The 13,802-nt window shown below is 42.0% G+C and overlaps 1 protein-coding gene across 3 annotated transcripts in view; it reads right to left on the reverse strand.

Moving 5' to 3' along the window:
- The window catches only part of SH3D19 (SH3 domain containing 19), a 91,445-nt gene extending 80,076 nt beyond the window's left edge, over positions 1-11,369 (reverse strand). For 2 of the 3 annotated variants that reach the window (XM_074905617.1, XM_074905615.1), the window contains exon 1: positions 9,723-10,119. In XM_074905617.1, coding sequence (XP_074761718.1) covers positions 9,723-9,840 — 118 coding nt within the window. In that variant the 5' untranslated portion in view covers positions 9,841-10,119. Of the gene's footprint in view, positions 1-9,722; positions 10,120-11,326 lie in introns of those variants that run through there. The other variant, XM_074905618.1, reaches the window with a different exon arrangement.
- Positions 11,370-13,802: the final 2,433 nt, after the last annotated feature.

Here is a 13,802-nt window from a genome sequence, read left to right on the forward strand (position 1 = left end):
GAGTACGATTCACAACACACAGCTTGGTGTATTATTTTTTAATTAAAAATTGAAAACGCAGTTGAACAGAATTTACAAAACATATATAAATCAGAATAAAAACACTGTGTCTTTGTGTACAAAATGAAAGCCCTAAGTCACAATTTTAAGAAACACATTATAAACAACCACTAATATTAGACACATACACCCTTCCTTCTTCACATGTGGCCCCAGTACTTTCGGCAAGAGCAGACTGCACCTACCTCTGGGCTCCTGAGAAATTACAGTATTTCACAGAGCTTTCACATCTCTTTTTCCAAATGTTTAGCAACTGCACTTCCCCCTAACAGCCTCTCAAAAAATACACAACAGAAAAAGCAGCTACTATAAAAGTAATTTTTTAGCTGCTTCCAGCCTTGACAACAGGTTAGTGCATCTTGTCATCAGCCTCCTAAACACAAATTCCATCCATTCTGTTACTACTTATGGTAACACGAAGCAGTTTTCCTACTGTCCAATGACACTTCAAAAACCGTAAGGCAGCTTTAAATGAATAAGCAAAAGGATGGCAAAGCCATAAGCATCCAGAAACCCTCAAAAGAAAGCATCCTATGTTTACTGCAGATAAACCCACAGTTCCTGGGCACGCTGGTAATGCTGGCAGAGACTGTTCCAATTCTTTGGTACCTTGGAGAAATACCTCTCCTCCCACATGACCCCAGACCTCTCCTCTCCAGACTCCTGTGTACACACTAAAAAGGCCTACAGATCCTGTCAGAGGCATCTGTAAATACACTAATAAGTACCTCTACATTTCTACAGTGCCCAGAGTAAAATACCATAATGACACTCCTGAATTAAAGTTCTCGAGAATGGATTCACCAACATCAAGCTAGGGGACAGCAATTAGAGAAAGGAAGGATGGCTAATGTCATGGCAGCAGCTATCATGCATTTTCCAGAGATTATACTGGTCATGTACAGCAAGCTTTGAAAACCAGCACAGAAAAGCAGATTTCTGTCACCAGAAGTTATGTCCATGAGTGCTGGATACATGAGGTCTGCAGCACTACCCCATCTCATCTTTTAGTGATACCTGTCCCACTCTGGTAGTGACTTTCTTCCAAGCACTGTCTTAACCTGCTTAAACAGAGTAGACTACAGCAGGTTTCCCACCCTCAGGAATTCAGAAGTTCTCAGGTGAACTTCACTGTTCCAGGCTGGAGATCACTGGGTGTTTCAGGCATACCTGCAAAGGTTGACAAGCTTATGACAAATGACCAAGCTTACAGCATTTGCCATCAGATAAACTGTGGCACCTGATAATGTCATTTTCAAAGTACTAGGTAGAAGGAGAAAGATTTTTTCCAAAACTTTACTTTGACTCCAAGTCCCACATTTCACTTAGTTTCTGCACCCCAGATTTACAGTGCAGACAGCTATAAAATGAATTCAGCACACTGATGGGTCAATTTATTATGAGAAAGTTACCAAAACGCTAAGCTTGTTTCCAGGCATTTATGTCCAATTGCTCTAACAGGATGAGCCAACAATATTTTAATAATGAATAACATCACAGCACACTGTACACTCAAAAATTCTTGTAAATGATTTAGCACAGATGTGCACAACCTGAATCAATTTTTCATGTGCAAATCTGTGATACTGAGTGTTCAGGATTTAATGCAAGACAGAGTGCATGATGAATACAAATTTGTCACCTTAAGAAAACAGTTGATATTAATTTTAGCTTATCTCTTATAAATAGAAGCAAAATGTTATAGCTGGAGAAAAAAATGAAATGGCTTCTTTTATGCATAAAATATTATGTCTAGAAGGAGAATGGATCAGAAACCCCTTTGCAGGAAACACAGTGCTTGAAAATCTATCTAAGTTTTTAAATGTAAATCATCATGCTCAAAACCCTATTAGAAAAGCAAAATATAGATAAGAAATTTATCATCACAATTCAAGAACCAGTGAATACCCAGTAAAAATACCAACCAACATGTGGAAGTTTGTAATTGATTTTATATAATGAATCATTATGTTCCTTACCACCATGTAAAATTTGAAGATCAAAAGTACAAGTGTATTAAAAAAAACCACTGAATTCATGAAAGATAAATCCATTGACAACAATTTAGCAGGACCTTTCACATGCAGTCTCCAAGAAGTTGCTAAGACACTGACTGCAGAGGAGAAGGAATCTCTTTTGGAAGTAAAAATTGAATCCTAGGAGAGGCTTCTTGCATACTTTCCTGAAGACATTTGTAGGCAATTGTAAGAAACAGGTCATCTGAGAAGATGAATCTTTTGTCTGATCTAGGATGACATTCCTAAGGACATGAAAACTGTAAAATTCTTGTTCCGTGGGTTTTCTTCAGTTGCACACTGGGGCAGATATGAGCTACTACCATGGCTCTGGAAGGCTGAGGCAGCACACCCTATTAGTTATAGGACTGACAATGTCAATCATTTGAAATCTTCTGCATGTTCTGATTCAACCATATTTTCTCCAAAAGCCTGAACAAGCTGACTGGGTGGTAAATCACACACAAACTAAATGCAACAGCATAGAGTCATAGAATCATTCAGGCTAGAAAAGACCCTTGGGATCATCAAGTCCAACCATCAACCCTATTCTACAAAGTTTTCCCAAGCATCTTAAAAAGCTTAGGGAAAAAAGATGGAGTATGAAAAAAAATCAACAGCAAGATCTGTTGCATTCAGTTTCTACTACAATGTGAACATTTTCAGCCCTGCTTTCATCCAGCCCTTCAAGCTGGACCCAAATACAGTTACATACAGCCACAGAAAGCAGGTATAGAATCGGTTTGTAATGTATGGAAGACTTCAAAAACCAATTAAGTTCATCTTTGGAGCATCTTATTTAGAATTCCATTAAATCTTGTAAGATCCTAAATTCTCAAGTCAAAATGTCAAACCGATGTTTTTAGACTAACACATGCAATCCATACAAATCTCTGCTGATTTACAACACCATCTGAAGCAGTCAGATTAACGCAAGCACTACATCAGATAGTCAATTTTAAAATATCAATATCCATAAAATCCTGTGTTTTTCAAAATTCATACAATGTTGAGGGAAGAAAGGAAGTTTTCCTGCTATGTGCCATCAACCGCTAAATCTGTGCCTTTCTGCAAAGCTTATTTTTGTCCTTCACTGAAGGGAAGGATGCTTGCCAAGCATAAACCACAGATAAATGCATGATACATTGTCTTCCCAAGTCTGCTGCTGGAATGCTTCAGTAACTTTAGTGCATGCTGTTTTTCAAGAGCGGAGTAAAAATCTTGGCCAGCAATGAAGCCAGTGCTTCACTCCATTTCTGTACAGCTTGAGAACCTGGATAAGCAATGAAGGACTGTGCAATGAGAAAGTTGAAAGGCTCAGGCTTCTTTAGTGTGGCAAAGAGGCAGCGAAGGAGCTATATAACAACAGTATGCAGCTACCTGAAGGGTAGCAACAAAGATCCCAAACACAAACTTCCTGGTGTTGGTGGACAATATTACAAGGGGCAACGATCACAGCTGTGACTTGGGAGGTTCAGGTTGAACGTGAGGAAATATTCTTTCACTAGGAGGTAGTGCAGCACTGGAACAGGTTACCCACAGAGGCTGTACATCCCTCTCTTTTTGGGAGACGTTTCAAGTTACAGCTAGACAAAGCCTTGTCTGAATGGATCTAGCCTTGTCAACGGTCCTGGGAGGCTGGACTAGGTGACCCCAGCACTCTCTTCCAGCCAAGAGTTCCGTGGCCCCAAACGCAACATCATCAAAGCAAAGAAACTAAACCATGCTAAATTTAAAGCCCTGTAACTATAGGTAGTAAGTATCAACCTATCATCAAGAAGCAGTTTATGTCAAATGACTTTAAGTGCTATCAAAATAAAATGTCTTTTCATACTGCATATATTGTTTGAGATATGTAGTGAAACACACACAGAACTACATCAACTTTTAATGGAGCGTCAGCATCAGTTCTGTTGTTACCAGATTTTAAATCAAGGTTATACTGTCAAGAGTAAATATTGATAAATTTATTTACAAATATTAAAGTCTTTCCCATCTGTAAACAACCACCACTATGGTAAAAGCTTCCTGCAATGAGGTTATGACTCATTCTGTCCTTTGCTGTCTATCCCCATTCTTTATGCAACACCCTGATTTATCACTAGTTACCTTGACAGGAAAAGATTGCTTGCAACACAGTTAACAGCATGATCTTTAGGTAATCATAACTCCAAGTGTTATTCTCTGGCTACAAACTCACTGCTCCTTACGCAATGATACATTTGTGCCTTGCTTTGGCTATAACCTAAATGAAGAAGGCCCATTTCATCACTTAATAGTAATAATATTTGTTTGTGTATATATAAATAATAATATTATTTGTCCTTCTACAGGTTCCCTGGCTAGGGAATAATGTTGACTGTCAGAAGGGATTCAGTTATTTTCATTACAGCAGCTTTCATTTTTATAAGGGTTGTTTCTTCAGAAGACACAACATCCTTTGTGGTTCAGTCTGCACTCTTGGCCAAGTAACCGAGAGCAGGTTTTTATTCTTGACACTGACAGTACACTTGAATTTCATTATATGTTGGTGAATTTCCACGTATAGGCTACATTATTTAGCTTCCACAAAAGCTTTAGTTAGTATCTTGTATTTACCTCAAGCAAGCAACATTCAAAGACCATGAAATTCAATGGAAACATGTACAGTAACTTCAGCTGGCTATGGGAAAGGCCTAATCAGGTAATTTTTTTAATACTTACATGATACAACATATTAGCAGCAGTTAGAGATTATTACAGAAAAATGACATTATTTGTGCTCTGTGAATTTTAAGTGTTTTACTGTGGTGGTGACTCAAGCAATTATTAAAACTGAAGCCCTTGAGCCTGCATTGGGACTGCAAAAACAAAACAGACTGAATCCCAGGAGAAAGAGGAAAGAGATGCTCAGCCGGCAATCAGCTCTAAAGCTTCTTGAACTCGTGAGCCAAGCAATTAAATAAATGAAATAAAACAAATACCCACTCCCACCCCCACGCCCTGCAATCCTTCTCTCAGCCCTCTTTTTAAGGGCTTCTTATGTACACATGGACAAACTAGCAGATCATAGGTAGACCTTACGCATATATTCAAGACAGCTGCTCTGCTCTATTGGGATTATTTTTTTCTTCTGTGAATAAGAGATGATAAATGGTTACTCTCGCTATGCACAAGCTGAACAATTTCCAGATCAGCACTGACGGACACAGCAGGCAGACAAAGAAGTTTCCAGCTGAACAGTGCTGACTTCTGTTCTGTAAGATGCAGATCTTTCCTTTTCTTAAATATAAGATTTAGTTAGATTTTAAAAACACAGCAACCAACTCTTAGAGCCACCTTTTTCCTAATCATGCTTTCTCTCTGCTCCAGGGTCACTAGCACCCCTTGGGAAGTACTAAGGTCAAGCTGTTTGTGTTATGATCCAGTGAACCCTAAAGGACATCATCACTTCATCAGTCTCAGACTTAACAATTTCATGGCCATCTTATTCTTTACTTCTTAAGGCTCAACACATATTTTGCATTAACATGGGAAAAACTGCTGAGCATTCTTGTATCAAATTTTTCATTTATGTGTAAAAATTCCATAATGTCTGCAAATAAATGCTCACCAAATTTCACCAGACACAGTACAAAAACGTACCCCCATAACCTCTCAGCATGTTGAGCAGTGAAATATTCAACCTTAATTTGTTATATTGGACACAGCTCATTGTTTTCAACTTCGAAAACAAGTCAGTGCCAGTTTGATGTGGGAGTTGTAGGAGTGTAAAGAATTGATCCAACTTTGAACTAGATCTTGTTTTGGAAAAAAAAACACCAAAGCATTCAGTCAATCAACCAACCAAAAATAGATTATTTCATCCGTAATCTAAGATTGCCCACTAGAGTTGAAATAGTTCCAGAAAACATCTGAAATACTATGGAGAAACAGAAATGGGGAGGGGGAGAGGGAAACAAAATCCAGAGATGTATTAGTCAGCACAGCAAAACTTGTGTGCAAAATTTACAGCTGCTGTGTGGGAACAAACCACAGACAAGCATTTGTGATAAGTAAAACAGAGCAATGTTAAATTAAGTCAAAGCATTTCCCTGTATTATTGACCATCTGTAATTTCAACTACACATTAAAATACAAATCACAATAGCTCTTCATAATGAACTCAAATAAATTTCATTATTGACATCTATATTTGGCAATTTTATTTTAAGTAAGGAAATATCTGCCACATACATAATGCACTATTCTTTCCTCAAGTGAAATAGTACAGATACTGAATATGTTAAAAATTTCTTGTGCACTTTAGGTAACATCAGAGATAGACCCTCAGCCCTAATGCAGTGGCAAGGACACATAAATAACCAATGCAGTTCATAACCAAGATTCACTATATTCACTATAAATTTCCTGCAAGTCCACTTATTTTAGTCAGTAGTCATGGAATAAAAAGCTAGTCAAAATAGGAAAGCACATGAGATTAAGGTCCAAAGTTAGGCTGAAGAGAGCCTCTAAGTCTATGGGGAAATAGCATTTTAGTTTTGGTTTTTGTTGTATTTTGTTTGGGGTTTTTTGTTTCCACTTTATTAAAAACAAATAAACCCACTAACATTCTAAACAAAAAAAATCAGTAAAAATCCAGTGTTCTCTATTATTTTCCAGAGAAACAATGTATGTAACAGAAATATGCAACAAGGCAGGTAGAAATCAATTGCAATATTTTACTTATATTGCAGTAAAAAACCCAGAGGTTTCCAGCAAGATTGGCTTCCTTTCCCACACCAGGTGACCAGGTGATCCAGTTTAATGAACCTATGCAGCTACTTTTATTCTTCCCGATTTTTAAAGAATGTATCCTAGTTCTCATCATTTAAAAAAAAAAAAATCTTTTTTAAAAAAATCGATCAATTAGCATTTGCTCAAAGGGAAAATAATTTCATTAGAAGCATCGTGAATTGCTCTATCTTCTCACAGGTTTTCCAGAACACGCTAATAAAAAGGCTTTCTTGAATTCAGAGAAAACAATTCTATCATCATGACATGCAGTGGAGTTAAAACAGGCAGTCAGACAAGTCAGCTGAGCTATCTATGACTACTCCATGGACAAGGATGGTTCTGCCATCTCATCTGTTCATGTCTCCAAGTTTTCAACTCCCTGCTTTAACATCAGCTTTGGCACTTGCCTAGTGCTTAAGCAAGCCCCTTCAGCTCATTAAACCATCAAAAAACCCCCAAACAAAAACCACCACATGACTATCTCTAACAGCTCTCAGGCCACAGTTTCACAGCAACTGAAGCCAAGCTCCTGGCTGGCATAGTCTCTTACCTCCCTCTGGCTGCATGTTCCTCCTCTTTCCCTTGTGCCAGCTTCAACATTCATCACAACTTCTACAAAACCATTTCAGCAAGCTGAATCAGCAGGCTCCCATCCACTGAAGAGAACAAGAAAAATAGCTCTCTGCTTGGCCAACACACCAGAACAGGTTGGTGCAGGTTCTAGTGAGCACAAGGGCTCCAAGAGAGGCCTCAGCAGCCACCAAGTAGATCAGCACAGACTCCCACCAAACCACAACTTCAGTGACTTCACTCACCAACAGGTCGGACAAGCAGCAGAGCTGACACACAAGAGAGAGCAGAAGTGCACATCCACGAAAGAGATCGCACCTCTAGCACCAGCAGCAGCAAGCTGTTAGATTAGTTTAGCTGGCTTCATCCTACAGTATCTGGCGTAGCACAACTGTGACTAGGCTCAAGGGAAAATACTAATTCTTGACTAGCTTCAAAGGAAAATACTACTTCTTCATTCCACCGTCTCCTGTGTTCTGGTCCTCCAATAAAACAGTGCTAATTACATGTCTGAGTGTTTAGTAAATCAAGCATTTGTGAACTTTCACCTTTCAACTACCACTTTACATACACACCTTGTACGTGCAGGACAAAGGTGAGCAACTGCCCTTATGCACTTTCATGCATAAACTGAACATACGAGAAATTTAAGTTGCTCGCATTCACAATTAGTTTAAGAGAAATGCTTAAATTGACAGTCTGCTAAGATGCAACTATAACATTTCCCAAAAACTGCAAAAATATCCAGCAGGCTTATTAAACACCCGTTTACCATTTTGGCAGTGTAACTGCACATTACACATCAAAAAAATCCCACTTATTTTCAACAGGTTTGTAAATAAAGGTGTAAAACAACTGTCAAGTGAGGGAAGAACAGCGACCTTGTCCACCTCAGGTGACACTCTCTACCAATGCCTTAAGAATGCTCTGCTGGGAGTCTTTGTGTTTTCCACTGCAGAGTCTTGCAAACAGATGGAAAGAAGGCGAGAGCGCTAAAGCAGAGTGCTGTTCATTCACACATACTTTACACTAGGGAGGTAAACAGTGCCAGGTCCATTTCAAAGGGGGTTGTCAGGACAAAATAGTAATAAAAATCAAAAAAGGATACAGGCCCTTTATCACTGATTAGTAGCATTGTGCCAAAGACAAACTCTGAGAACAAGCATTGTTCCACGAGGGAAATTTTTTTTATATATATAAACTGTAGAACCAATTATATGTTTTCCGCTAATAAAAATCTCCAAAAGAAACACCTTTAAAAAACCAGACATCGTAACTAGCAGCATGAACATCTAGCTATTGAGGAAACCATACAGGAACCAACACTATTTTTTTTTTTGTACCCTACCCTAGGCAAGGCAAAAAACCCTACCCACATGCCAAGCCACAATGGTTTCAATAGGTTCCTGCTAATTGTTCACCTGCCCAGATACACGGTGACATAACTAGGGCCACTAGGAGCCACAGGGCCTGCTTGTTTCAAGTTTTCCCCTTGCAAGATCCCTCAAATTGCTGTGCTCATCGATGAGGTGGCTCTCGATTTCTTGTTGCTCAAGCGGATGCAAAACTATATGAACTATAGAGTTACTGTATCGTTAAAGCTGTATCATAATTATTAAAAATCAGAATATTTGGAATTGAACTTTAAATATGCAGTGTGGCTGAGGTCTTCCCTGGAAACAGACCTTAGGAAAATTACTCATTCTGGAGGGGATTTTACGGTGACAGAAAAAGAAATGCTGCATTCACACCTCAGGGAGTCCAGAAAGGTGATAATATGCATTGCCCCTCAATTAAGAATGATGTCCGAATTAAACACTTTCAGTTGCTGCCAGGGTCCACTGGATTTCACCATTTCAAATGAAAGCCTGTTGCGGCCTCCCAGTCCCGCTATGAAGAAGTGTCAATCTGCCCGCTCTCAAGGTCCGGTCTCCATGCCTTCTCTCCTATACAACGACCCCTGCCTCCCCTTTGTCCCGGCCTACTGCCATACCTACATGGAAATGGCTACACGTGGGCAACGCCGGTATCTAGGCGCTCCTCCGCCTCGGTGCTTTCAAGGGAAACCGGTATTTTGTTTCCTGATACGGCATCTTAAGCGTACAGGCGCGTGTCCACACTAGCCTCGGGCGAGGAGAGCCGGCGGGAAGCACGGACCTCGGGCGAACTGACCGGGCCTCGGGCGAAGCCAAGCGGGCCGGCACACGTCGGGGCGGCGCCGCCACCGCCGCCCAGCCCCTGGCAGGAATTGAGACCCGGGGACCGGGCCAGGGCCGGCCCGGAGCAAACAACGCCACAGCCCGCCGCGCCCCCGCCCCTCACCTGCCGCCGAGCTCAGGGCGACCCTCCGGTGCCTCCTGCCGAGCTCCCGCAGCTCCTCCTCGTCCTCCTCCAGCCTCCAGGCTTCGGCCATCGGCGGCGGGGGGGCGGCTGACGGCATTCAAGAAGCGGGGGCTGCCATGTCCGCCCCGCGGCCGGCGCCCTCCCCTCAGCACGGCCGCCCGGCCCCCGCGTCCCCCGGGCCTGCCCTGCACCTGCACCTGCGCCCTCTCCGCCCCGCTCCTCCCGGCGGGCTCTCAGCCCGGGCCGCTCCGCGCTCCTGCCGGCGGGGCGAGCGGCGGCGAGGCGGGAGCCGGCGGGCGGGAGGAGAGGCGGCGGCGGCCTTTCCTGCCCATCCGCGGCTCTCCGGCGTCAGCAGGAAACCCGGCGGCCGCCTGGCACCGCCACAAAAGGGGGCGGAAGAGGCGGCGGCGGGGGGAGGTACCTGGCGGCCGCCGGCGGGCACCTCGCGGGGCCGGGCTCGGCTCGGCTCGGCTCGGCTCGGCTCGGCTGTGGCGGGCACCGAGCTGGGGGCTGTGAACCCGGGCAGCCCCGTGCCGAGCGGGAGAAGGGGCTACGTCCCCTCACGGCGGGGGTCGGGAGCTGACAAGGGCCGGGCGCGCCCCAGCAGCACCGGGGGTGCTGGCGGGGTGGAGCGGCAGCCTGGCCCTGCCGAGCCGAGCCGAGCCGGGCCCCGGCAGGCCCACCGGCTTAGGGCTGAGGAAGGCAGGCGTCCCAGCGGCGGCCGGGAATATGTATTTCTTGGCGTGGGATTCGGTAGTGTGGTTTAAACCACTTCAGGACAAGTGATCTTACGGACGCACTTGAAACCGGAGAGGTACGCACTCCCAGCACAGAAGTGATACGGAAAATCTGGCCATGTTTCAGGCTGGACACTTAGAAGTCAGGTGTAGTTTCAGCATTAATTACTTTTTTTTTTTTTTTTCCGCACCTCTGTTGCCCATATCTAAAATTGAAATTATATTGCTTATTCACGTCATACAGTTACTGTAAAACCAAACCATAAATGTTTTTACAGATTACTCCATACTAAGCACCACTTAAAAAAACATATAAGGAAGTTAAATTCGGCTGCAGAGCAGGTGAATAAGGGACAGTAAATAAATAAAATATGTGACCACAAATTAGATCAGGAAGAAACAATAAAACGTTGAGTAACCCCAATGTTAAGCAATATCTGTGCTGACTCACTAAGCACTGTCTACTTTGTACACTTAATAAAGCAGACTGTGCAGGTTCAAAAAGCGTATGAGATCACAAAACTGAAAAATACAATGTGTGAATACAAATGATTGCCTATGCATTTCTTACTGTTTCAGTACTTGACTTTACGATCGTTGTTCCTTAACAGAAGGATTTTTTCCTGGAACGTTTAGTGTCCAAGGGGTGTAATAGTTACACTTTAGAAGGACATAAGGCTTTATACTCTCAAGGATATAAGGCCAGGCATAAAACTGGGTGTACAGCAGGACTATGTAACAGACAAATCAAACCTTCCATCACAGCTATGTGTTCTCAAAAGCATCATGCTCTGGATGACCTCTGCATGGGTGGATTGCATAGTAAATCAAAGGATGTCACCTCACCTCACTAATTTCAATGCAAGATCAGCACATCTTGTACAGGATGACCAGCTGGTTTCAAAATTCCTCAGTCGTACACTGCTGCCACAGGTATGCTATAGGGCTGTGCCACGAAGCCTCGCCTGCAATGAAAAACACAAAAAAGAAGTTCCAGTGCAGAAAGTATGAGGAAGAACAGCAGAAGAGAGGAAAGTCATGGGTATGGACATGTGTGAGAGACAAAAGAGAATCTTCCTTATAAAACAAACAGTACATATTGCTTGTATGCTGGTTCTTCACTGTGGAGCCAAAATGCAGCACCTGTGTTCAGCTTCTGAACTTCACTAACGGCAGAGTGACAAGGACCATCCATTTTCCACTTCCTGATTATCTCCTTTTTACACCATGTGTTTCACTACTGCGGGGGGGGGGGGTATGAAGGAAAGGAAGCTTGCTGTAAAATTACCAAGGAAGGAAAAACCAGAAATATACCATAGAACATAACACAAATTCAAAAAATCCAGAAAATTGAATTAATCCTTTTGTTGCTGTTGCTGAAATTAACACAGAGGCTTCCAAGCACAAAATACTGAAAAATATATTTGGAGAGATCTTAGGCTTAACAAAAACATGATGAACAGAGTAGTTCTAGCTATAACTAAGAAAACGTTCCCCAAAATGTCAAATAAGAGTATGGAAAGAACATGCATATTTAATGTTGACAATCATCAAGAGTTGCTTAGAGTTCACAGGGGAAGTCCTACTTAAAAATGAAAGTGCAATACCTAAACTATATAAAGCGATGAACTCCCTGAAGCAACCACTTTAACCAGTGAGAAATGCACTTGGGACAGGGACTGAGTTTTAAAGCTAGAGGAGCTGTTCAAGAAATACCTGGAACCAGTAGAGTACAGATTTCACCAGAAAGAATCAAACTATGACAAGATTCAGGTAGCAATAATTAACATACTACTGGAAACAGTTTCCAATCACTACTGCTAGAAACAAGTAAAAATTCCCAGCATTTAAACAAACTTAAAATGCAAGGCAGCATTGCATGAAATACTTGAATCGTATTTCTGAAACATTTATTGCAAAAAACACTCAATAACGCACATTGCCTCCAAAAGAAGGTTGCTTACCATTAGCAGCTAGAGTTCTGTAGGTATACTCACACTGCCAGTGTACAAATGCCACAAGCTTTCAAGCTTAGAGGTATTTTTTATGTTTTAAATGCCCATAGAACAAGTGTATGTAGGGTAATATACAGGAATGTGTAAGACAGTATGTACATATACACTGTACTTCTCTCAGCTGCAAAATCTGCTAATATACAAGGACTCTAAGGGAGTGGAGACGGAGGGTAGATGTCTAGAGCTCCATTTCTTACAAGTAATTCTTTGCTAGTGAGTGCTTGCCAGATGCACTCATCCATACTCTGACTGTGAGCTGTGCCGCACTTCTAGTTTATATTGGTATTTTCAAGTGATCAACAGCTTCAGGGTTGCTCTGTCAAATGCAGCATCACATCACTGGCTTGATACCTGATAAAAGTGTGTAATGAATGGAGGTACCTAGGAAGGAGATAGGCTTTAACAAGTCTGCAAGAGATAGATGGGTTCTGATGAAGTGCTTCTGAGCAGCGATGGCAGATCCACCTCACCAGTCTTGGAACAAATCCTGACATAGCCCTTTTTCTGGGTAAGCAGTTTCTAGGGGGAGGAGAGACCTGTGCTTCTGGGTCTCTAGACAGGCAACAAAACCAGCTGTTGAAATAATCAAAAGAGCCACAGTTGCTGGCTGGTCTAATAATAGCCTAGGCCAGACAGAGTAATTTGCAGTAATTTGGCTCAGATTGGAACACAAAAGAAGACTTCTGCTGGATTGCTGGGTCCAAGGGAGGAAGGAAACAAAGGGGGGGGGGGGGGGGGGCGGTGAATTGGACCCAACCATTTCAAGTGCAGCCAGAATTAAAGCCGCATGGGAAATTCTCTCCAGAAAGTCAAGAAGCGAAGCTCCTCTTTCACTTTCCAGCAAATAAACCTATAGAAATTATCAAAAAGAAATAAAAGGGGAAGAAAAAGTACATGTAGAAGCAAATTGCAAAAACTGTATTAAAAAAAAAAAAAAGAAGCAGAGCACTTGCTGTAGTCTCAGGTAGTGGAGAGGAACTCATCAGCATGTGGTATATGCTGCTGTAAAGCTCTTCATGAAGTACAATGTATTTGTGTCTTCCAAACAGGGTGAGGGAAAAATAATAGCATTCTTGTACTTCAGTGAGAATCTCTGCTGTGTACATGTGCGTAGGAATAAGAAGACTTTTGTATATGTTCATAGCTACACTTCTTCAAGGAAACAAACCTTACTGTCTCAAAAAGTCTGCAATTTGGTTGTTAAAATCCGGAAATTTCACACTGAAATTCTACTTTATCATATGCATCTTTGCTGTAATGTGCATACTTGGAATTTCACAATGATAGAGTAAAAGAAGGAAACAATC

This window comes from Athene noctua, chromosome 4 (genome assembly GCF_965140245.1).
Source record: "Athene noctua chromosome 4, bAthNoc1.hap1.1, whole genome shotgun sequence".
In the NCBI taxonomy this organism is placed as follows: Eukaryota; Metazoa; Chordata; class Aves; order Strigiformes; family Strigidae; genus Athene; species Athene noctua.